Source organism: Ischnura elegans, chromosome 4 (assembly GCF_921293095.1).
Source record: "Ischnura elegans chromosome 4, ioIscEleg1.1, whole genome shotgun sequence".
NCBI lineage: Eukaryota > Metazoa > Arthropoda > Insecta > Odonata > Coenagrionidae > Ischnura > Ischnura elegans.
Window position 1 is genome coordinate 56,528,065 of NC_060249.1, and position 25,185 is coordinate 56,553,249.

The 25,185-nt window shown below is 36.6% G+C and overlaps 1 protein-coding gene across 1 annotated transcript in view; it reads left to right on the plus strand.

Moving 5' to 3' along the window:
- LOC124157537 (arginine-glutamic acid dipeptide repeats protein-like) overlaps positions 1–22,561 on the plus strand; it is a gene marked incomplete at its 5' end in the record, with an annotated part of 71,050 nt that extends 48,489 nt beyond the window's left edge. Inside the window, 4 exons of the mRNA XM_046532353.1 lie at positions 12,924–13,325; positions 18,111–18,235; positions 19,185–19,315; positions 20,060–22,561. Coding sequence (XP_046388309.1) covers positions 12,924–13,325; positions 18,111–18,235; positions 19,185–19,315; positions 20,060–20,129 — 728 coding nt within the window. The remainder of the gene's footprint in view (positions 1–12,923; positions 13,326–18,110; positions 18,236–19,184; positions 19,316–20,059) is intronic.
- Between the last annotated feature and the right edge of the window lie 2,624 nt (positions 22,562–25,185).

Sequence of the window (25,185 nt, forward strand, 5' to 3'; positions counted from 1 at the left end):
ATATCGTGTTACTTTATTAACTATTCACTGTGTCTCTATGAAGGTTATTCATAGTTCAGTCATATTTATAGTGCTAACTCAGCTTAATGGTTATTTTTAAGAAGGATAAATGCAAAGATATTTGCATTTTGGCCTTCATTTTGAAAATTCCTTCTTGAAAATTTTTGAGAAGTCGGTCGTCTTGCTTCGGCATATTTAATTGATAGCCATGATCTACCGAATCAGAAAATTTGAGCTCAATCGGCCACCCGAAGGTCGTGTGTTCCCCTTGTAAGTGAAGTTAATTAATTTCTCATTCATATGGTCCCGCCTTAGTGATATCCTGGTTGAATTTCAGACTAAGTGACGCATGTTAGTGTGACTGATAGCCAGGCTTGCATTGTAATATCTCTTGTTCGTATTGAGGTCTGTCTTGCAATGTCAGAGATAGCATGGTGCAGTGTTGGCAAAGAACTCAGTTGTGAATGTCACAAAAAGAGCTACACAAACACAGCCCAAACTTTTTATTTCAAAGAACTACCAGAAGTGGACAGAGAATTAATAGAAAGATATTCCATGCTCCAATATTGTTTAATCATGAGCATAAGCTTATCTCTCCTCTAAATTGTGTAATTTCTATGTGCCTTGAAAAAGATATAATTTTTTTCCCTTGACCATGAATGAGTACTTTTTTCTTACTAAAAGGAATGCCGTACTCATGATTTTTTTTCATCAGGATCTTAGCTCTTTCATTAATGATTACTTTAATTTGAACCATGAGTCTGTATTTGAATGGCCTTTCCCTGTGGATGCTGACAATGAAAAATGGTACAAGCAACATGTTTTTGTAAACTTTATTTTTTTGCAGCTGAATTACTTCATGTGTTGAATATTTAATGATAATCATGGAATCATTGTGGACTACAGTGAGTCCTCGTTCTACGTCACCCCGTTTAACGTCATTTCGCGATAACGTCACAAAAATTTTGAGACCGTAATTCGTTTATCGCACCTTCGCTTCGCGATAACGTCAAGGCTTTTAAATTTCGCGCGAGAAAAAAACGCGAAGCGGCGGGCGTTGCAGGTTGTTCGTTTTGTGGGCGGTAATACAGTCAGTCTAAATGAATTGTAAAACGGTGTGTTTATTGTTAATTGCGATTACGGTTTTAGCAAATTTTCTGCAAAATGAATTCTTAGGTAGGTGTGCAAGGTTTTACTTGACATAATGGTTTTCAGGATCCTAAAAAGTGATTTCAAGGAATTTTTCCGTGTAGAACTCGGAGTTTTTGTCGTCACTTTTTTTGCCGTGTTCACAATAATTTTGGTTCCTGTAACTGCGACGATGTTTCAGCGATGATGATGCCCAGGCGACGCTCGCCCGGGAAGATACAAAAATGGAGAAGGATTTACGTCAGTGCTGCTATTGTCGTTGATGAAGACAGGAACTCGTATTTATGCCGTAGCTTGGCATTCCCATTGTAAAAAAATGCCCCAGATATGATACGCTAAATTTTTTTCGTGTAGGAATTGTGAGGTCTAGGAGCCGATATTCACTTTTTACATTGTTTTTTATGGGATATTATGTTTCGATTAACGTCATTTCGTTTATCGTCACATTTTTCAGGAACGGTAAGTGACGTTAAACGAGGACTCTCTGTACTTAGCTTTAGAAAAAAAATCATGCCTTTTCATCTCGCAGGAATGGAGTAATAGATGAAAATAAAAATCACCCTGCATTGCACGTTGCAGCACTAGGGGTCATGCCCAAATTTCAGTGAAGTCAAATGTCAGTTGCTCATATTTCATTAGCAATTGACAATTGGAGGCTTAAATTGAACACAATCTCTAATCATACCAGATTGTATGATCGTGGCAAGTTTAATGAAAATCCGAGTCGGTGGATGTCATTGTTGAACTTATTCTGGTCCTCTTTTATTCATCCACTTCCTCAGACTCCACAAATACAATCACAGATAACAATACAAACATCGAATAAACAACGTCAACATCAACATCACAACAAACAAAAGAAGAACACAAATCGCATGAATGCGAACCATTGATAATGTGACCAACACACATACAAATCAATCCGTGTATTTAACACCTCCCCTTGTTGGTCACATTTAAAAAAATCAAATTAATAATGTGTCATATTTCACTTAAGCCCTAGACTTTGACACCAATATTTGTTCAACTTGGAGTTCAAAACTTTCGTAAAAATGTCAGCACGGTTTGACTTAGAATTAACATGCACCAGAATTATAAAATTATTTTTGATGCCTACGTGTTTGGACCTCTCGGATACAATGCAATTCTCAGCAATCGCAATAGCTCCCTGGTTGTCCACATGGATAGTAATAGGTTTTGCTATCAGAGATATTCGAGTCCAAGGTCTTCAATTAATCTACAGATCCAGGTGACATCCCTTGACACTTCACTTAGGGCTATGTACTCTGCTTCCATGATAGGCAGACTCACAGATGTCTGCTTCTTACTCCTCCAGCTAACTGCTCCACCAAGATTTTTCCATTTTCCCACCTTCCGCACCGATGTCAAAGACAGGAGCTAATGGGAATGTAGAATTTCCCCCTGCAAGCGACTCACCCTCGGAGATGTTCCCACTACCATCAAACGACTGACCACCAGTGTATCTGAGTTCACGTTGGGGGGTTTTCTTCCGGTCCCCCAGCCGTTGCTTAAGAACTCTGATGCTCTTATTCTTTTCTGTGAGCTGAGCTTCCAGTTCAAAGATAGATGGATGGTGCGCCTGTTGGTCTTCTAGCCTGGCCTCAAGTTCATGCACCTTCTTTGACATCTCCTCTAATTCTGTGCGTCTCAAGTCCAATTCTGTTTGCGCTGCCTTGAGTGCTTCACTGCCTTGTTTAGCTTCATCTTCCACCTCCTCCTTACGTTCCCTCTTGTGCCTCGCTACCAGCTCCCTCTCCTGGCGCACAGTCGCCACACGTAGCTCCATTTCCTCCCTACGCTCCACTTCCGACTGCAGCCTAACCAACAGCTTCTCACTACGGCAACGCTCCACATCCAATGCCCTCTCCAATGCTTCCCGATCACCACGCTCACGTGCCAAGTCCTCCTCAGACCGCTTAAGCTCCTCCAGAAGGTCATTCAGCTGCTCAGCATGACTTTGTAGCTCACTTCTCCACACTTCAGCCTTAGACTCGCTCTCCTTAAGCTGTCGACTAGTCTCCTCCAACTCATGTTCCTTCACCAGAGGCGAAGTCTTTATTGAAGTGCCTATGCTTGCTATGAAAGCCTTTGCCGTAATGGTTTTCATTGATGCTTTCTTTACTGTACCCTTCCTTTTTTGTTGCCTTTCTTCTTCAAATTCACTCTCACTTACATTAATTGAGCTAGAATATGATTCCATATCTGCAGATCTCGCTACTCTTTTCGGTGATTGGTACTTCCTATCCTTTTTATGAAATGTCTTTCTTTCCTCAAAATATGGGCATTCACGAGCAATATGCCCTGGCTCTTTGCATGCAAAGCATACAAACCTTCTTTCATTAAAATTAGCATTCTTATCATCTTTTCCTCTAAAATAGTTCATCCGGCCTCCCCTCAAATCATTATTCCAAAACCTTCTTTCATTAAAATTTGCATTCTTATCATCTTCTACTCCAAAATAGTTCATCCGGCCTCCCCTCAAATTATTATTCCAGCCTCTCCTGCTTCCAAAGTTAATACTTCTATCTAGTCTAGACGTTAGAGCAGTGACGTCACCGGCATCTTCATTATTTTTACTTAAGGACTTGTGGCTCTCCCTTCTTGCCTCTTCGGCCATTAATCTTGCCATAACTTCTTCTAGATCTATATTTTCTCCCTGGTCTATTGTGGTGATTAGTACTTCATATTTCTCAATCGGAAGACCACCGATGATAAATCTTGCTATTATTTTATCGTCAAAATTAGCCTTGGATGACTTCAATCTCCTGTTTAAATTAAAAAATTTTGCAAAATAGTCTTCCATACGCTCATCCTCTTCTTTCTTGATGGAAATCAACTCTCGAAGTAATAGAGTTTGGTTAATGGGTCCAGACTTGGTATACAATTTTTCTAATTTGCGCCACATAAATTGTGCGACATTAATATCGCCAACAAAATCTATTGTTTTAGAATTTAAAGTTAATAGTATGAGCGATAATGCCCGATCATTCTTCTTTACCTCTTCCGATGAGAAGGTGTCAGTCTCATCGGCATCGCCTTCTTGCAAATACCCTGGGGAGACGGCTTCCCAACATCCCCTTTGCCGGAGTATTGCTTTAGTAGTTAGCGACCACGAAAAATAATTCGTTTTATCTAATTTCAAGTACTTTCGTACCGCTTCGTCCTCTGCCATTTCGACTTATTAGCTTCGGCGTCGCTCACTTCACCTTATCACTTTTTCCGACTTTGCTTACTTTCTTTCGCTTTACTTCCTTGACTTTCTTTCTTCCGATCGCTTAAGTCTCATAATCTGTTGAACTTATTCTGGTCCTCTTTTATTCATCCACTTCCTCAGACTCCACAAATACAATCACAGATAACAATACAAACATCGAATAAACAACGTCAACATCAACATCACAACAAACAAAAGAAGAACACAAATCGCATGAATGCGAACCATTGATAATGTGACCAACACACATACAAATCAATCCGTGTATTTAACAGTCATTTGGTCAAAATATTGGTTGAATTGACATGGAATGACCCTTTTCGTGTTTTTACAAGGAGCAGTAGCCGGCAAGGGTATTAGTACAAATTTAGGCCCTATCAAAAATTCCTCTGAAACATATGTTATCATTTGGTCCATGGATTACCCACCGGTCCTCCTGTCAGTGAGAAGATAGTAGACTGCCAATGCCCAGCCCCTCAGGCTTCCCCCAAGTTGGTGGATGTCAGGGCCTGGTTGATTTGAAATGGAATGACCCAAAAGGCAGTTGTTTTCGTCAATGATTTTTGGCAATTATTGGTTTAGAAGCCTGATTTTTTTCTCTTAAATACTTAAAATGAATTAATTATACTTGGGACGAACCCTTCATTTCCGAGGAGTAAAAACGGTGGAGTCAACTGTACAGTCCCTGGGTGCAACAACACATTCCTAAACCATACAGCCGGCAATTTTGATGGATGATTAACTTCTGTTTCCTTTATTTATTTGCCTGCAGGAGAAAGGTGGAATTTTTCCAAAAATATTGTCATGTGACTGAAATGCCAAATCTAAATGTCATGGATTCTAATTTCGGTTTTGTCGACTAAAATCATTTTAGTTGAAGAGTGTTTTGGCACAGTACTCTTTTCAAATTATAAAAAGGCTATATTCTCTTTATGAACTCATGGACTGTCTTTATGATAGAGACGGAAGTCTATCAATGAAGACAGGTACAATTCTACTTGAAATGCAGCACATACTGCCAAAAATAGTCAGTGAAATATGTAAGACAAGCAAGATGTCAAAATCAAAATAACTATAGGAGCAGCACGTAAACGAAGGAGTTGGCAATACAAGCCAGGCGAACTGAATGTGTAATTTTCGTAGTCTGCCGCCAGGTGACTCTGTTATGAGTTCAAATTGTACGATTGTCTGAATGAAATTAGTACAGGTTCTATTTTCTGTTCAGAAATTCATGCATTCTTACATTTTTGCGTGGTTGCATGGTGAATTTTCACGTTCATTCTGAAATTCGGACGTCATCACATCTTCATATACATTCTAATGTACCCATAACCAGGCTTTTAGACTTGTTTGCTAGAGTACACACTTAAATCATATACATCAGAATACAGTTATTATGGTATAAATATTTTGAAGATGCAAGAGAAACTGTCGATTAGGGAAGTGTCTAAGGTCACCTAAGCACTTATACCCAACTTTTGACCTTTTTTGATAGTCAGATAGAAAAAAATCTTGTAATATAACATATAGAAAACATGAATGTGTGCAATTAATTTTTCTCTTACCCAAAAAATGTGCCTTTGAGAACATGTTTAACATGTGCGTGTAAGGTGTGCTAGCCTGGTAGGTCTTATAGTATGATTTATGGAAATGTATATTTGCCTAATTCAGTTTAAACTTAAATGAATGAATGGCAAATTATTACTGTCTGATATTTAACATCTGAGTGGAATTCCATCAGGGTACATGAAAGGGGGCACTTAACCCTTGAGCTGTGGTAGCTAGACCTCAAGTCTTCCTCTATGCTGGAAAATTTGCTGGGGAGGTCAGATCCTTTTTCCTTCCATAATGGGTAGAATAGGTGAAAGACCCTTGAATTCCCCCCTGACCCTATTGCCATGGGCCTAGCATATTAGCTGGATAGCCATAGCCAGATTAGCAAGTTTTGGGAAATGTGGTAAAATTATTTCAGTGATCAAAATCTCTAAAAGAAAAATAATCTATGTAGTTTGATTGTAATTTTGTTTAATTAGATATTAGGCACCAAAAAAATCAGTTGATTTTTCCTACATTGTTTAAAGCTCTGCTATGCCTCTAAATACAATCTAGTACCTCAAGGGAATGGAATGCAACCCCTAACAAGCGAGGTAAGGACTTACTTGTCAAAGAAAGTTGCCTATTGTCCCATTCATGTACGAAAAATTTTGTGCCATCAAGATGAGAAGGGCCTTGGAGAGTGTGAAGAAGAGATGGTCGAATGTTGAATTACGTTTTTCCAGCAGTCATGGTTTCTTGCATACATGTATATGAGTGTTTTCCCATAGCTTTAGGTTTAAATTCAGTGGCAATTTTTGATAGCTAGGCCTGCTTTTGATGAGCCAAATCGAAGACTTGTTCCCAATAGTTTTAAAACTGTTTTAATTTTTAAGGATAGCATCCCCGTATTTTGTTTGCGACTGATGTAGGAAGTCAAAGAGCTTAGAAGTAACGCATAGTGCAGTATCGAACTGGTGTAGTTCAGTAAGACTCCCATCGTTTACAAATGAATAATAATTGCTAACTTGCCCTCTGGGACAGATGATTGATCTCTATAATGAGAGCAGATAAAATTGTTATTTGCTGTGAAGTGGGCATAGATCTTTTTAGTGGATATTGCGGATAATTTCTTACATACCCTATGCATTGACTTGATATCTTCCTGAAATTCTTGGGAAACAGTGTAATGCTTAAGTGACAAATGATATTGTTTATGGAATATACAAAAGTATTTATTTTAATTTGCTGTTATTGTTCTACATTCTTAACCCTTTCACTGCTGTGTACATACCTGGTATGTTCACATGACAGGCTGCTGTGAATGTACCTTTTCTACCTCCTTGCCATGCACTTAGCACTTTTGCCGCATGTGAGGGGTACGTTTTTGGAGATGGAGCAGCAGGGAAAGGGTTAAAAATGTGCCTTATGTTCCTCTGATTTGTTGGTGTATTTTTGAAGTAATTTTTTTTTCACTTTGTTTGTGGATTCTTATTGGAGAACAGATGTCAGATTAATTGATCTTTCATTTAATTGTTTTTAAATACTATTTCTTGTTTGGATCTATTTTTTCTGAGAGTGAAGAATAGCTTTAATTTTTATGACATGCAAGTGTAAATGAACTGCTTGTGATTTCACCAAAAAGTTGAATAACCTGTGTGCAAGGGTTGAGGTTAGTTTCTTTAAGGAAAGTATTATTGCTAGGTTTTTCTCATTCTAAATACATCAATATCATATGAGAAGAAATAACTGGCTGTGGCATTGTTCGCAATCCCATGTCTATCATAGTATGTCCGTATTTGTCTGTCTGGTAATAGTTATTGTCATTTATGCTGGGATGAAATTACCGTCATTGTTGACTTCTGTTCATAATCAGTAATGTAACTGATACATTCAGTGGTTGTTCCAATCCTTGATTTTATTCAGTTGTGAGGGTGTTAGCTCAGAAAAAATTTTGCTTTGCATAGAATGTAGTAACTATTTTTTTCTGTTACTACATTGTAGTGTATAAGTAATAGAAATATCTATAGTGTTAATTTGTGGAAAAGTAAGGAAAGTAGTAAGAAATAAATTATGTTGTTCAATGGAAATCAATTTTTCTGGGACTAGTTTATCTTCAGGCATCATTTAATGTTTAATACAAGAAACAAATAATACATTTGTTTTCATTATTTCAACTGATTACAGTAAAAGTGAATTTGAAGAGTCCTATAAAAAAATAAGCCTAGTTATTATAACCTTATTTTGATGAAACAGAAGTCTACTATGAACGTGTTGAATGGTGGAATCTGTTGCTACAAAGAAAGATCATTGAACTGAAGCCAAAATACTGGGAACATTTCATAAACTGTTGTCAGTTTGTGGTGTTGTAATGAAGGGAAAAGAAAAATTGTAGGAGCCATGTATCAAAGATTATCATTTAAAAATTGCTCTAGAGTCTAAGTGACAGCATAATTCTTCAACCACTGAAGTTCCTTATCAAAGTATTCGTGGTCCAAAGTTTTCATTTTCTTAAGCAAAGTCATAACAACTTGTTACTGGAAAACAAGCTACAAGAAATATCCTTATCAAACATTTTAATTATGACTTTTCTTCAGAATTGCAAGGTAGTTTAATCTTTTTCGTAAAAGCAATATTGAATTTTTATGTTGAATTATTTGATTTTGAATTCAGTCACCATTAAACACACCTGCTTATATCGGTGTTATTTCTTGCATTCAAACGAACATTTAGGCAGTTATTTGGGCGTCTGAGCATAGTTTCCTATTATATTTATGTAAATGCGGGTTAAGGTTAGACTCAGTATATTTTACCGTATGGGAGTTGCCTCTTAATTAAAATGCAACTTCTGTACTTTAAGAGTTTTATACACATTTCCAGGAACACAGTATGTATGGAAATGGAAGACCTAGTGTGGTTCTTGCTGTTGCCAGTCACAACTAATTACCAAATTAGAATCATATTCTCCTGAGTTTTAGCTAACATAGATGATGTCTTTCCATTTTATGGGAGATCTTTTCTTAAAAATTTTTTTTTTTTTACTTCCCTTCAAGCCTTTCTCATTCACTCATTCCATTTTAGCCTTTTATTCGTTCATTTTGTTGTGTTTGGAAAAAATCAAATGCTCATAAAAAATCTGCCTTTTACCAATTTCTTTAATTGCGACGGTCGTTCAATAAGTCCATAGAATCTCCAATAAATATCTCTCGTAGTATCAAAAATTAATGCAGAGTAGAAAGTAGCACTTGTGAATAGTCAGCTGATAAATTTTCAGCTGTATCCATCCCATAGTTTAATTGTTGTTGCCGATTGTAGTGAACAACTTTCATTTGTTTATCAAAATGGATAAAATTGAGTTTTGTGCGGTTATAAAACGCATGTATTTGAAAGGGTTAATGCCGAAGGATTTCAAAGCTAACTTTAATTAAGCTTATGGAAGATCCCCTCTTGTGTTTGAAATTATTTTCAATTGGGTAAATAAGTTAAAACGTGGCCGTACATCCAAAACAATGAACATTGTCCGGACGCTCTGTGGTAGTGTCTACCCCCCAAAATGATTGAAAAAATCCACGATATGGTTTTAAGTGCTAGACGAATAAAAGTGAACATTATAGATAAGGCCACAGGCATATCGTAATGCACAATTGTTTCAATTTTTTACGGAAATTTGGGTGTAATAAATATTTTGGCAAGATTGCTTCCGCGTTTTCTCACATTGGAGAATACCCGCAATCGTGTGGTCAACTCAAAGGCTGTTTTGCTGCTTTTCCATCGCAATCCTGAGGATTTTCCGCATCAATTCATAACTTTTGATGAAATATGGATTCATCGCTAAACTACAGAGACAAGAACAGTCTAAGCGATGGAATTCAGAAAGAGAAAAGGCTCTAAAGTAGGCAAAGATGGTGAAATGGGCCTGTCAAGTCATGGCAACGATATTTTGGGATGTATGCGGAATAATCTACACCGATTACTTGCAATTGGGAAAATCGATAACAGGAGAGTCTGATGCATCGCATTTAGACCTGTAGATTGTAGAAATCAAGAAAAACGTCCTTTTTTCGACAAAAATGTCCTTCCTTCAACAAGATAATGCAGGGTTGCACACGCGTTCAGTTGCAATAGCCAAAATTAGGGAATTAAGTTTCAATTATTAATAAAAATCACCAAATTCACCAGATTTGGCTTATAGTGACTGTTTCTAATTTCAAAACTTGAAGAAATGGCTTGACGGTAACCGATTTACTTCTAAGGAGGAGGTCATTGCCCAAACCAATGCCTATTTTGAGGAGATTTCAAAATTCTTCTTTTTGGATGGCTTAAAGTTCTTGAAAAAATGCTTAAAAATTTTATGTGGCTGAAAGAGTACTATAATGAAAAAATTTTAAAAATTGAACCATTATAATTTCTTTTTATGCCTTTTTCTAAAGACTTATGGAATGACCCTCGTATTGATAGCATTCAATGAAAAGATTATCAAATGGTGATAATGTTTGTGGCAAAATATAGGATTTATTACATTTAATTGTGGATATAGGAAAGACAAGCCTGCACCTGGGCATATCATACTCCATATTTGTTTGTAAAATGTATTTCCTCTGTTATCTCTTTCCCCAGTGTATATTACTTGGCTAATTTTGAATGTATTGTGAAGTATCAAACATAGCTTGGATAATACCAGCCCATGTTGTTCATTTATTGTACTATTACATGTTTGTAGTTGATTATAATAATATCAATCCAATTTAAAATAAATATTAATCTCATGAATGGTGTGTATCTGTAAGATTAGTTCTACCTGTTTTTTTACTGCATATTTAACTCTTATGCTTTGCATGTTGTGCCGTGAAAGCTTTCATTTACCTTAAAAAAAAAAAGCTTATCCTCAAGTTAAAGCATGTATTCATTCATGTGACTTGTTATGCCAATGGATTTATTTTAAAATACACAGTCTTCTAATGAATTTTGTTTTAATTTAGATTCAGCAATACTTAGCTTTTTATTTTACACGACAAACTTGAGAATTTATTTGTTACATTTAAATTTTCTGTCCTTAAGAAATGAAATTAATGGCTGTCATTCATTTCATTAATGACAATCCATGATAATTTTATCCCAACATCCCATTTTTTCACTACCTAAATCTCTTTTAAGTTTAAACATATATTTAATGGAATTAGACTTCCACATAAATATTCAAATTTTGCTTTGTTGTCTCTCACTCTTGTTTGATGTGTATATTTTCACCTATTGGTGAGTTTCAGTGACTATGAGTGCAGTAGTCACTATTAAATACATTTTTTACAGTGGTTGTGGAATTAGTTAAGCTTTTTCTCCAGCATATGAATTGTGTGATCACTAATGTTCATGAGACTAAGATTTGAATTTCTTGATTGAATTTGATATTATAGTTATATAATTGTTTGATATGTTGAGTTATGCTATGCTTATTTTAAGCATACACCAATGAAGTCCCATTGAATACTCAACCTCCTGTTTTGCTGTCATTTGCTGTTTTGATGAATGATATTTTGCCAATAATCAATCTTTTTCCATTGTTCTGTGCGTATCTAATCCTTAATGTCTTCAAAAAAATAATATTTTGTCCTTAATATTGTCATGCTCACAATTGAAGTAAACTGCTGTCAAAGTTACTGGTTACATATTAAGTGTTTCCATGACTTAATCAGTATATTCATTATTAATAAATGATGTTACTTGTTTTTTAAATTAATATTCATCATCATATGCTGACCTGAGTCATGGTCGAATACATAATGATTTCGTTCAATTGTATTAGGCTCATCTATGTGGAAATTAATACACTAAAATGAAAAGGAGACTTCGTTACTTTCCACAGATTTATTTCGTCCGTACGACGTTTCGAACCATAGAGGTCATTATCATTTTTGTACTTGATAATGACCTCTATGGTTCGAAACATGTCGTACGGACGAAATAAATCTGTGGAAAGCAACAAAGTCTCCTTTTCATTTTCACATAATGATTTATCCATGGTATTCCATTTGTGATTTATTCACCATTTTCCTTTTAGTTTGATCCAGGATCCCACCATAACTTTGAAACTTGAAATTGAATTTTAAGTTTTAATGTGTCAAACAACTATATGTGATGCAGTGTTAATTTCTAATCCATATTTTAAATATTTTTTAATAGTTTGGAATCACATATAGCCATTAAATGAATCACTAACACTGTCGTTAAGATTAACAAATGAAATAAATGCATTGTGTCTTGTTTGCGTTGTGCCCAATCATCTGATATGTTAATTAAGTATGTGTGATTACCACTCCTATGTCTTGTTTCCCATTGCCTGTCTTTGTTGTTTTAACCATTACCTTCACTTGTCAAGCTGCTGTCAAAGTTGCTGGTATGGCTGCTGCCCAGTGGCATCATGGTGGAGGCTTACACTTATTTCATATTTTCATTACACTCAAGTCATCATACATTCAGTTTAATAGCAAGACGTATTGGTGGTGGAATGGTGGAGGCTACTGTTTAGTTATTCTGCTTAGGGGGAATTACCAGCAGTCCAATGAGAAAATTCTATATTAGGTAATACTTTACTTGAGTTTTGGAAGACATCTGTTCTCCTTAAAATGCTATAAGCATCTTCAGAAATTACTATTAATTAAATTATTTTCAATTAAATCAAATGCCTTCTGTGGTGGCATGATAGAAGAATCTGTGAGCCTTTGCTGAATTGTTGAAACTGGCATATAAGATTCCTAATTACCCATTTCATTCCTATGAGTTGTGGCTCAATTAAAATTTGTAATCTTTTCCCTTTTTGAGTACATATATCTAGTGTTCTCTTGGTGGCACTAAGACTGTAAGTAATAATTATGTCAGAAAGAGTAAAATAGTGGAAATGAAATCTTCTCAGATGGAAAAGAAGTAATCCTCTTCAGCTGTCCCCAGTCAAGGGAAATAAGTGAAAACAAGTGCGGATGTCTCTACAGTGGAGGCTCATCTGTTGTTGCAGGGATCCCCGCAAGCTCATTGGCTCCTCCACCTCACCCCTCACACTTGCACTACCCTCACCTCTTGGACTCGGCCATGCTGGACCCAATGGTCCGCCTTCAGCTAGCTGGCCTCTCGCCCATTGACTACCCCCACCTCTCCCCTGCACCACCACTGCTGCCTGGCCGCATCCTCCCCACACCACCCGTGGCCCCTCCGCCTGCCTCACCAGGACCTCACCCTCCACCGCCCTCATCCCTCATGGCTGCGGCCGTGCCCGCTGTCCCCACCACGACACCCTCGACGCACACCCATGCCCATACACATGCTCACTCACACACGCACCTCCACCTGCACCCTGGGCAGCAGCAACAGCAACAACAGCAGGAGATGGTGGCTGCAGCCGCTGCGGCATCATCCGCAGGTATGGTAGAGTTTGTGTGGAAACTGTTGGCTCCTAAATAGCTGTCAATTTCACATTTGGACAAATGGATTAGACCAAAGTGGGCAGCCCATCATCTGCAGTGCTATAACAGGGTTCATGCTGGTCAGGGAAGTTGTGGAAATGTCAGAGAAAATTAAGTTATATTCATGAAAAAATTCTAGAGGTGCTGTAAAAAGATAATAAATCGTGGTTGAATACTTGATGTTGCTAGTAGGTAGAGCAGTTAGGTGAGCATTTTGTTGCCCTCCTCCTGGGTGGCAAGGTGTAGTGCTACCCCTTCACTACTTGACTTTATTTCACAGCACACTCATGCCTCGTTTAGTGCAAGGGATGCATTTCTTGGAGTCTTCACACTATTGACTTTGCGTTAACCTTTTCCCTACTATACACGTGTATATACGTGTGGACGTTTCATGAACCGGGAGACGACGGCCGTATATTTGTGTGTGAGATTTTCCTGGCTAGGCTAACGAAAGCCGTTTACATAAGTTTTCTAGCTCTCCCCCTTTTAGGACGGTCGTGGGTTTACGTCGTCTTTGTCTCTGGACCCAACCCTGCGGAGTTTAGGATTTACCCTCTGAATGCGGGAGCAGGTATAACCCCTCTTAGCGGTAAGGGACAGCGGTCGTACAATTGTTTATCCAGTCAGTTTTCGAAATAAATATTTGTTCATTTCTCATAAAAAATAAACTAAGAATTGAATTATTTCTCTTTTGAGCAGCATTTACAATTTTTAAAAGAAATTCTACGATAAATATAAACTTATATCTTGAGTTATGTATAAACATCAATATGGAAATTGTTGCTGCATTAAATGCGTTAATATTGACCTTAGAACTTCGTTTAAAATTTGACAATGCTCAGAAAAAATGAGTAATTCAATTCAAAGTCTGCAATTTACGTGCTAGAAACAATTATCCATTTGCTAAATACGTACAAGCAATACATAAGTTGACCACGAACCAATGCTGCAGGTATATTGTAAACCCGGAAATGAGGGAGCACAACTACTCTCGGAGTCCCAGATAATGTGGAGTTCCAGCGGGGAGGGTCGAAAAAGTTTCAGCGAGACCCTTCTTAACGAATGGCCTCCAAAAATGTTCCGTACCACGAGAAAGAAGAGTCTCTTGGGGCTCAGTACAGCAGTCTTGCTAAGACAAAAACTCTGCCGTCTCGAAAGGGTTAAAAGAGACCATTTTAATAACGGACCATTTTAAGTTTTAACGGGGGCATGTGCCCCCCCCCCCCCCCCCCCCCCCCCTCCCCCTAGAAAGAAATCCTGGATCCACCCCTGAAGATGGGCATGTTTCCACTAGCATAGGTATTGGGTATCGAATTTCCTGTGAGCCATATATATACTCCCATTACTAGCCAGGGAAAAACTTATAAACATTTACCAATTAAACTATCTGTGAAGAATCTAGGCATGCATTCAAAGTCATTTTCTCTCATGAAAAAAGTTCATGGCCGTGTTTGAAATTCCCTCCTTTCTTGCAGGTGGACTAACATTTAAGAAATATATATCACTTTGACACTCCATCTTGCAAGCAATTTATTACTGCAGGCTCACAATTATCCGGCTGCGGTTTATCCATGTTGCAGCTTATCCATACATGAGTTTTACACATTTTGGTTGTTTTCCACAACCTTTTAATAGAAATACAAATGACGCAAAAGCACCAGGATATTTGCATTTTAATGCTAGGCTACACCGGACGTATTATTTCTATCAGAATTCCCTTCCTAAAGGGGAATTATTTTATTTAGTTGCCGACAAGGAATGATTCAAGTCTTACTTGGACGTCTGCTCCAGCAGTGCTGACGATGATCAGCAGTGGGAAAAAAAAACTCCTGATTAATTTTTAAAAATTCTTCAATTTTTAACCGATCGTAATTTTGGAAAATATCTTATTAACGATCTTTAATTGCATATTTCGTATCACAAATTCGCAATCATTGCCGTGGCCTCCCATGCGGTTGAATACGGCCCAAGGGAACCGGAGATTTCATTGCACTCGGGCATGTTTACGCCGCGACGAGTTAAGATCAAACTGGAGAGAAAGGGAATAGTAGAAGTGAAGGCAGCGAGGGAAGTGGAAGTAGAGATAGCATAAGTTATATTTGGGCACTCACCTGCATAGACAATTTTCAATAAATTCTGGTTTTGTATAACCACTACTGCGCGATGGCATGATTGCACGCCCGTTTGCCTTCGCGGGAGTTCCTGTTCCTGTTTTTCAAGCATTGCGGTGTGCAGTTGCGCTCAGTGATCACAGATCCGCATCCTGCAGCAGTTATATCCCGGACAACTTGTGCGATATGCAACTATGCAGCATGGTGCCTGACAGCGTAGTTCCCTTCATCGCATAGTGGTTTTGAAGCATTTGTGGAAACCACTTTTCTGAATCTGTGATCTAGCAGCCATGGATGCGTGGTTTTCGGAAACCAGGTGTGACACGGAGCAGTAGGAATGCGAGTACAATCACATTTTCGCCGCTAGGGTCGGGAAAAGAAAGCTCTTAATGTTTCCAGAAAGCAATCTAAAATAACAGACAATGTGCATAATAATATTTAATCATTTGATTTATGTGGATTATGAAAATTAAATGATATTCAAGTGCAAGTTTGGATTATTTGTGTTTTCTGGTTATTCGTGCTGCCTCTCCCCATCATTAGCCTGAACAATCGGGAGTATGCTGTACTTTCAATTTCTCTTCAAGGTTCATACTTTTTCTTGATAACTTCTTTATCTTTCAATCCACAGTCTTCTCTTCTGTTAGTCTTCACTTAGGGTTTACACTGTAGGGCACTATCAAAATCACCTTCTCCTGCTGCAAACTGTCACACTCTGTTCCAGAGCTAAATAATTCTTCTGGAGCATAGGTGAAATTAACTGCAATGCGACTACCTATGACTGCTTGGATGAAATGAAGCCAATGTACTTGAGAATCTCCCTTTCCCGTCCTGCTACATTTTGGTGGCCCTGCTCCATTTCTACCCCGTGATCACTGATGTCCGTGAAGGCTGCAGTGTGGATCCTCATGGTGGAAGTCAATTTGCTTTGGCTTAGTGGCATTTGGAATATTTTCCCATTGAACAAATTTGATTTGTGGCAAAGTTGTGCTACACAAGGCATGAGTGTATACCTTACTACATTTTTCTATGAAAATCCTTCATGAGATTGGTTATACTTAGTATACTAAATTGGCTTATAGCCAGGGAAGCAAAAAAATTTGAACTTGAAATTAAGGAAAAGTCATACACCATTTGCACTTCATTGATTGTTACATAGGTAATGCTCACACATAGGAAGTTTTTTATAATCTAAAAGGTTATCTACACAGTGAATTGTAACATTTCCTTTGAGAATATGTTTTCTTTTGACGTGCCCTAAACCCTTACGATTGTATCATGATGTATTGTGTCCTCTGGGCAAATAAATATTATTATATGCATTCACTAAACATCAGTATTATCATCCTAGAACTGTGACTCCCTCAATGGGACACATTGATATCAAAAGCCCTTTCTTATTTCTTCTTCCCTGGTAGGTCTGTGATGAAACCACTTAACATCATATAATGACGGGATTAGGAACTAAAAGTTATGTGCGCAAGGAAATGCATTCACTCAACGATTTTGGTCTATGCACATAAAGACACACATAACTATTAATGTTGTGTGAACAGAGTATCAGAGAAATCGAGATTGTGAAGGTGGTGTGAACCCTGTATTAGCTATCAATTGTTTTGGTGCTTTATACCACAAAATTACTTGTGTGAAGTATGTGTTCTATAAATTTATTACATCACTAATTGGATAAAAATATATCTTGAAAATGTTTGAATCCTATGTAGCCATGACTATGTGAGCATGCCTGCAAGCTCTAAAAGCTTGCTTACTCCTGAATTAGATGAAATTAGTTTATATAATGTGTATGTACACAGAAGCTATGTTAAATGAGAATGTAAAGGAACTATAGGAGGTAGATACCCAGCTCCAGAGTCATACACTGCTGCTCAACTGCATCCAAGTTTCCTCCTCGATTGCTATTAAGTGAAGGAAGTGATAAAATTACTCTTCCATTCTTTATATTTTTATTGTCCTTCAATTAGCAACTGTCCCATTCAGTTCTATGTCGTACAAAAATTCATGGAATGAACGTTCTCTTGCTTTTTATCTTTGACTGGGCTTTGCATTTCACAAGTTGACAGTGCATCTTCCTTTTTCCCTCCATAGCAAGTGCAACCAACCATTATAGGCTAATTTGTCCAAGCCAAATTAAAAATTCTAAAAATTTATTAGTTAAATTAAATGGTTACACCTGATGATGAAGCTGGGATAGTAATGAAGTTAAATATTTAAAAATAATTTACTATTATCAAAAAAATTTTGCTATCATTAACAAAAGTTTTGTCAATATCTTTTTTTTTCGAATATTAAGAAATTAATTAGGCTTGCTGTCTTGAGTGGCTTCAAAGTATTTTCATGTGCTCAAATCATTATGTTCATATTACTTCTTGTCACTTTTTGACTAAGATTTTTGTTGATTGCATTGAGTTACGCAAGTGTAGATTTTTACTTGCATATTTCTTTTTGCAATTTTGAATTTGAGGAAATGAAACCTTAACATTTGCATACATTATTCTGTACCTGTGGATATGTGCACCAGTTAATTTAAAATTGTGTTGTTAGAAGTATTGATATTTGTTCCAACCTTACTGAGGCTAAACTTATGAAGGCTGTTTTTCTCTTCTTCAATAGCTGCCAGTGGTTATCCCCGGCCGAGCTTACTTCCACCTCCACGAGACCCCGCTGCAGCTGCAATGGGGCTTCATCACCCGACTGATATATTGGGTCGTCCCTATGCTGATCAGTTGGCTCATCAAGTAAGTGCTCTTTAAGTACATATTCTAAAAATTCTGTCACGTGTTTTTGTTCTAGATAGTTTGACTACAGCAGACATCTTGTGATCAGAGGTCTTAACTTCATTACTAGTGTCAATGATTAAAAAAAAATTTCAGCAAGTTCATTTTCATTTCAATGACTTTGTGCCTACCCACTTGTCACTCCTCCTCAGTGTTAACCTTCCCCCCATAAATACCTCCCAATTCCACACCCAGATCCCAATAGTAGGTGACCTTCACCATTCAAACCACCAACCTTCAACCGATCTCTTTTCCACATTACCTACTTCCCCCTACCCCACTATGCAGTATAAAATGAACTTTGGCTTGTTTGGAGATAGTAGTCTAGCTTGAAAATGACGTAGAACACGTGGAAACCGGTCGCTAAGTATTAAAATTTTGTGGAAAGTACAAAGTGGTTTTTATTGTATTTTATCAAGAATAACTTCCGCAAAGTTAATTCACCTACTGTCAAGTTCATTTTGTGCTGTGATTATCTTGATTTTCACCTGTTGTAATATCAGTGAGTTTTTTGTGCCTGTTTGAGCTATGAACATAAAGCAAGTATGAGTTGCTTTCACCCTGAGTTTGAACAGTCCGGAAAGAGAAGTCCTCATTTCTGAAATGAGAAAATTGTAATCTTTTGATTATTACAATGACATTCTCTTTTTCGGATATTGCATTTATGTAGTACTCATTAGTTAAACTTTAATGATGATTAACATTGTCAGCATTTACGCACAGATTTTCCTGTGGAATCTCCAACGAGATATAGTTGTTTGCCTTCAATTTTAAAACTACGATTTTACAAAAAATGCATTAGATGTGAAGTACCTTAAGCTTGGAGTGGTGATTCTTGTGTTTTTCATTTGGAAATATTTTTCAGAGATAACGCTTTTGTTCTAATTTGTTTGATGTTGCTTTATTTTAGCTATCAGCTCAAGCAGCTGCCCATGAACAGCTCCAGAGACAAATGATGATGGAGAGGGAGAGGTTCCCTCCTCATCCTTCTGCAGCGCAACTCCATCCCTCACTTCTTGCGCAGCATGAGGAATACCTTAGGTTTGTAGTTGTTGTGAGATGGATTTTGGTGTGCAAAAAAATAAGTCAATTTATGCTAAAAATTCACCCCTATGTTAATTTTTGTCATTACTGTCAATTTTATACCCAAATTCAATCATCCCAAACTGTCCTGTACAGCCTTGCTCATCTATTCTATCCATCCTACTCTTTCTTATCCCAAAGCAACTATTTTTCATTGTCTAGGATCAAAAGAAGGAGAAAAAGTATAGTATAGAAAGAAAAGTAAATTTTGCTGAGGAATGGAATGTGAATGGATTATCTATTTCATTTTCCTGTTTTGGCCTTATTCTTCATCAGGATGAATAAACGTAGCTCTCTCAGTGCCTAATTAAGCAATTAAAAATTTTCAAGCAAAGAATTCTGTAAATGCATTCCCAAGGTAGTCAGAACACAACCCTAGATCTCCTATGTTTATATTTTTAAGTTTAATAAGCAACACAAACACATTTAGTCTTCTGCCCTTATGCTAATCAAGGCATGCTGTCCATAATTATTTTGAAGCAATTTGAATGAAACCATTAATTAAATGCTGATTTGATATGTCTTTAATTGTTTTGTCATTTTTAAATCAGTTTTGGCATTATAACGTAATTTTTCATCCTACGTTTTGCAGAATTATGTAAAAAAAAGTTTTAGCTAAAATGGGCTTATCAGACTATTTCTATTTTATTAAATATTGTGGGTTTCTTTTTAAATGATTGGTGTGTATTTCTTTGATTGTAGGCAGCAGCAAAGAGAGCGTGAAATGAAAGTACGAGTTTTGGAAGAAGCAGCGAGGGGTCCTAGGCCATAAGATATGACATTGTATTGTGGAAAAGTTTCCTCCCTACATAAGTGTTGATTGATGCATTTCCTCACTTGAAGAGAGTGCGAAACTTTAGCTCATATGCAAATCTTGTGTGACAGGTACTGAGCCTCATTCAATGATATATATGGTTGCCAGCTGTCATTTACATGTGTATAAATAATTATATTATCTATTTGGATAGTTCAATTACTCTTGTCCACTGCCCTCGTAGGTCTCAGGGAAGAAGCCATAAAAGGATTGTGTGTGTATGTGGAATAAGTGTGTGTGAACATGCCAGTTGGGAGGAACAGGATGTGGGGAGTGGGAATGGGGGAAAGTTCATTGCTTGCCTACTCTTTAGATGAAGTGTGGAATCAATTCATTTCTGACGTCTTCTTGGACTTCATAATCACCTACTTCTCTTGATTTACTGGCTGTGCCTAAAGGGTATGATACCTTTAGGGTGATCCAAATTATTTTTGGAAGAGGGCAATAATGATCATATGATGGGTTGCCTCTGTTTAACATTGCCTATCAGTGGTTTATTGCTAATGCTTTATGTATTTCATAATTAGCCATCTATAAATGTGGTTAGGTTTTAATTTCTGATTCAAATCATGAGAAAAGTATATTTTGTACATAGCATATTGTCGACATTCATTCATGTTTGATAATTGAAGGATGATCTTTTCATTGATTTACTGTTCATTTTAAGGGTGCTACATTTTTTTCAGTAAATGTTTATCAGTGTAGTCATTTTACAGTGACTGTTGGCTTTGATTTTTTTCTTTGTGATACAGATTTAAGTATTAGCCTGGTCTATTTAAAAAATCATAGAATTTATTATACCTGCAAGTCAGCATGATTTTCTAATGGAAGTCGTAAGTAATAATTATTGAATGAATCATCATTTTAATGGTGATAGTCTATATATTTTGATAGAATACCAGAATGTGTGAACTTATTCCGGTGAATTCCTACAACATGAAATTAATTTGTGTCCTTTATTCTGAAGTTGTCATGGATTGGTACTGTGGACTTTCTCCAACATAGCCTTAGCTTATCGAATGCTACAAGTTTATGATAGGTCAGAAAATGTCATGTTTTGTCAGAAGTGATAATACACTAAGGTATGGGTAATGATTTTCAAGAAATAGTTGATACTAATATAAGAGTTTTAACCGTTATATTCCCCATCTAACCCCCCCATTAAAATAGTTGGAAAACTAAATCATCGTGAATAATCATAAACTTTTCCATAAATAATGAAGAAAGTTTTTGCTGATCATGGATTATCGCTGTATTTTGTACATTTTTCTATGTATGTGATATTGTCAGAATATTGAGTAGTCTACTCAAACAGAAATTTAACTTCTTCTGTAAATTCATTCTATTATTTTCTTAGGAGGAGTGTTTTATCCTTGCAGCAAATCATCAAATTATGTTGTAGAAATATTTTAAATATAGAACTGGAATTATGACAGAGTTTGATTAGAGTTTAAAGAGAATTTTTAGAGGAAGTCTATCATTTATCACCAGTTGTCATTGGATGAATTGCAAAATTTTCATTCATAAGATTTACAAATAAGATTTTATGGATATTATTGTTGCAAGTACATGCTTGCTTCAAACAGAATTATTGTATAATGTCTTCTTTATTGATGCCTTCAACATGAAAAATATAAATGAAGCCTAATATCTTTTCATAGTAACTGACACATTTCCTGTACTTTTTTAATTTGTGTTTGAAGTAGTGAAGAACTAATTACTGCTTATCTCTAGACTTCTACATAAGGTTAGAGAGTGTAAATCATTGTGTGGCGGCTTATGGATGATATGTTCATTTTGTGATTGTGCGGTAGACGAGTGTGGATTTATTCCATCTTTCTAATGGAAGGGATGTTCTCATAGGAATGCCTGATAGAAGAAATGAGACATGATTTGACAAGTGAGGTAGAGGGGGTGTTTGGGGGCCAATAAGAACAACTGTTGTGGTGTGGTGCAAATGCTCTTTTGTAGCTTTAATTCGAATGGTGTTGCCCCTGCTGTAATGTAAGAGCTCACCGATCTTGTAGTGGGGTGGTCTCACCACAGCTAAGCAGCCAATTAGGCTTTTGTGCATTGTTTTTTACTCTCATATCAACAATATAGTGTTTGCACTTGCCATGTTGCATGTGCATGCTTCTAGTTTTGAGGATTTTTGCATACAAATGATATTAGCTGCCCCATATAGTCCCTCTATTTTTATTTAAATAAAAATTTCTTAACTGAATAAAAATTTTATTTTATCCTCAAATGTATATACCTGCAATTCTTGGTTGGGATTATGAAGTGCCATTTGATGAATAATGTACCATGTTTTGGCATTTTACCTTGATGGAATGTCAGCATATGAAAATAAATAAAAAATTGAGATGGGTAGGTTGTTACTCAGCTGATGGAAACCTTTTATTGCATTTCTATCCATTAAGTTGAGTTTTTCAGGCTATATATCATTCATATGTTAAGTTTTTGAGGGGTAAGATCGCTTATGTGAAGCTAATCATTGATCCTGAAGTACATCGTGAAGTTTAGTGTGAGTAATTTTCTCTATTAGAGAATTTGCTGCTGCTAATGCCATTGGCTCATGGGTGTCCCATTTAGTAGATATTATTTGACCATTAATTAAAAACTCCAATGATCATTCAGGCTAGCACCATAGCTGTTATAAGGAGGAAATGAAGGGGTCCAAAATCCCCCAAATGTTTGGTATATATAGTCCTGTACGTATTTTGGATAAATAAAAGTGTATCCTCCCTAGATAAACCTTCGTCAGATGTAACTTATCTTCAAGAGAATGCCAGACCCCATTTTTTTCTGACTACAATGTTGATACATACCTTTATATCTCAAGGTTTTTATTTATTACCATTTTAGGTTATAATTTATGACCATAATGACACTGTCCTGAATATTTTTCATTGCCAGCACCCTTCATCGATTTCTAAGATGACTTTTTCCTCCTGAATCAGGATCTGATGTTAATTTTTCCATGTATCTCATTTTTTTAATTTTACAATTTAGTTTCACCCATTTTCACAAATAATTGCTATTTCAATCTTACTGGTGCATACGTATTCTTTTCTTCATAGGGGTCATACTTGTACCATGAGTAGCATTTTGTGTTTAGTGCTTTAAGTGATCTCTTTCCACACCATGTTGTAAGGACAGCCCATGTATTTAATAGTATTCAAGAGAAAATTTTTGTGATGATAAAACAACGATGGAATATAATGTATTTTGATGAGGTATAATAAGGTCTTCCATGAGTACTTCAGAATGAGTTTGAGAAATAAGAAAAAGCTGTAGGTAGCAAATGTATGGCAATGTATGGTTTTAGGACATGTGTTTGATGATATAGGATGTGAATTACTGGTGCGCAATTAGCATTTTCATTCCAAATGTTAGCCATGGGATGACAAATCCTCTCATACTATCTATCAATCTTATTATTCCCTGCTTACCTCACATTATTGCCTACGGCACTAGTTTTTGGTGCCCCCTCCAGTCAAACCTCTTTGTCTCCTCCATGTCTAAAAGTTGCTTCTCCTCACTCGCCATGTCCAGCACTACATACTTTGTCATTCCTCTTGGGCCATTTCACCTTCTCCATGCTTCCATATTTCCTTTCACATCTTCAATACCTCAAGTGGGGTTGTACATGAAAGGGCCCCACCAGAAATGAGGAAAATTTCTGCACCTATCACAGTTCATATATCTATCCATCTACTAGCACTATCTTATTTTCTTAATGTAATATTTTCATTCATGCCAAAAACCTCAAAAAAAAAAATTTGAGTGGACAATTAGGTAAGGTAAGGAAATATTCATTTTAAATATCAAAATCATGGGGTGTGATCATTATTTCAAACTATACAACCTGAACTTCCAATGTGTTCACCCCCACTTCCCTAAAAAAATATATTCAATCTACCCTACTACCTCCAGCTTTTTCTTGCCCTATTTCATCAGCTGCTGCATTCATGCACTATATGCATACACAAGTCTATTGCAGTTAGTTCTTCAATACTGCCATACTAATACAACTATCATTAATATTACTATCTGTCTCTCGCTCGTCATCATTATGGTTAGCACCTAAGGTAGCTCGTCACACATTTGATTGAATTCAATGACCTAAGTTTGGTTGCCATCTCCTTAGTATTGTATGTAATCAAAGACAAGAAAGTTCTCCCGCACTTAGGATAAATAGAGTCGCTATGTCAAATTACATACGCAAATGAGTCTTTAACATAAACAATAAATGGTTAGTAACAAAATTAGTCTAAATTAAGTGAAAAATATTTTTGTGCACTTATTTTGTGAATAAACTTAGAAAGAGATGTCCAACTACAATAACAATACTGAAGGTCGTCTAGGGGACAGCAATCCGAAAATGCTCAAATTTCAGCATTTTTTCAAAATTCACTATAAATCATATGGAAAACGAAAATGGACAGTAAGAATGTGTAATTATTTGTCTTACCAAAGGCACATGCTCCTACTATGTGTGACCATTACCACTAATTTAAATATGCAAAATAAAAAAGATCTGGAGGCATTAATTATTACCTTAACATGTATTTTTTATGGATATGATTCAGGGCACATTCCAAGGCCTCATGGGCCCTGCATCATAACATTCTCACCTTTTAAACCTTCCCTTAACCTTTACGAACATTTCAAAACCAAAATTAGCCAAATCGGTTTTAGCCAATAGCCATTCTCCAGTTTTAGTGAGACTAATGCAGAGCAATTAACTTTTATTATAAAGAAGACGTATCAATATTTGTTTTAGTCAGCAACTACATGGGTGAAAATTACTTACAATTTACAAAGGTAAGTTCAACTTGAAATGCAACCATGGTAAATTATTTATGACCTCAGGAAAGGTGTAAGTACAAGTGATCATAAAAGAAGCCAGTCACCCAGCTTTCTATTATCTCTTTCTGGGGACCCCTCCAGGGAGTCCTACAGTCGCCCACCTAGGGTAAGGTCATCTGTCCATCCAATGAGTGACTGC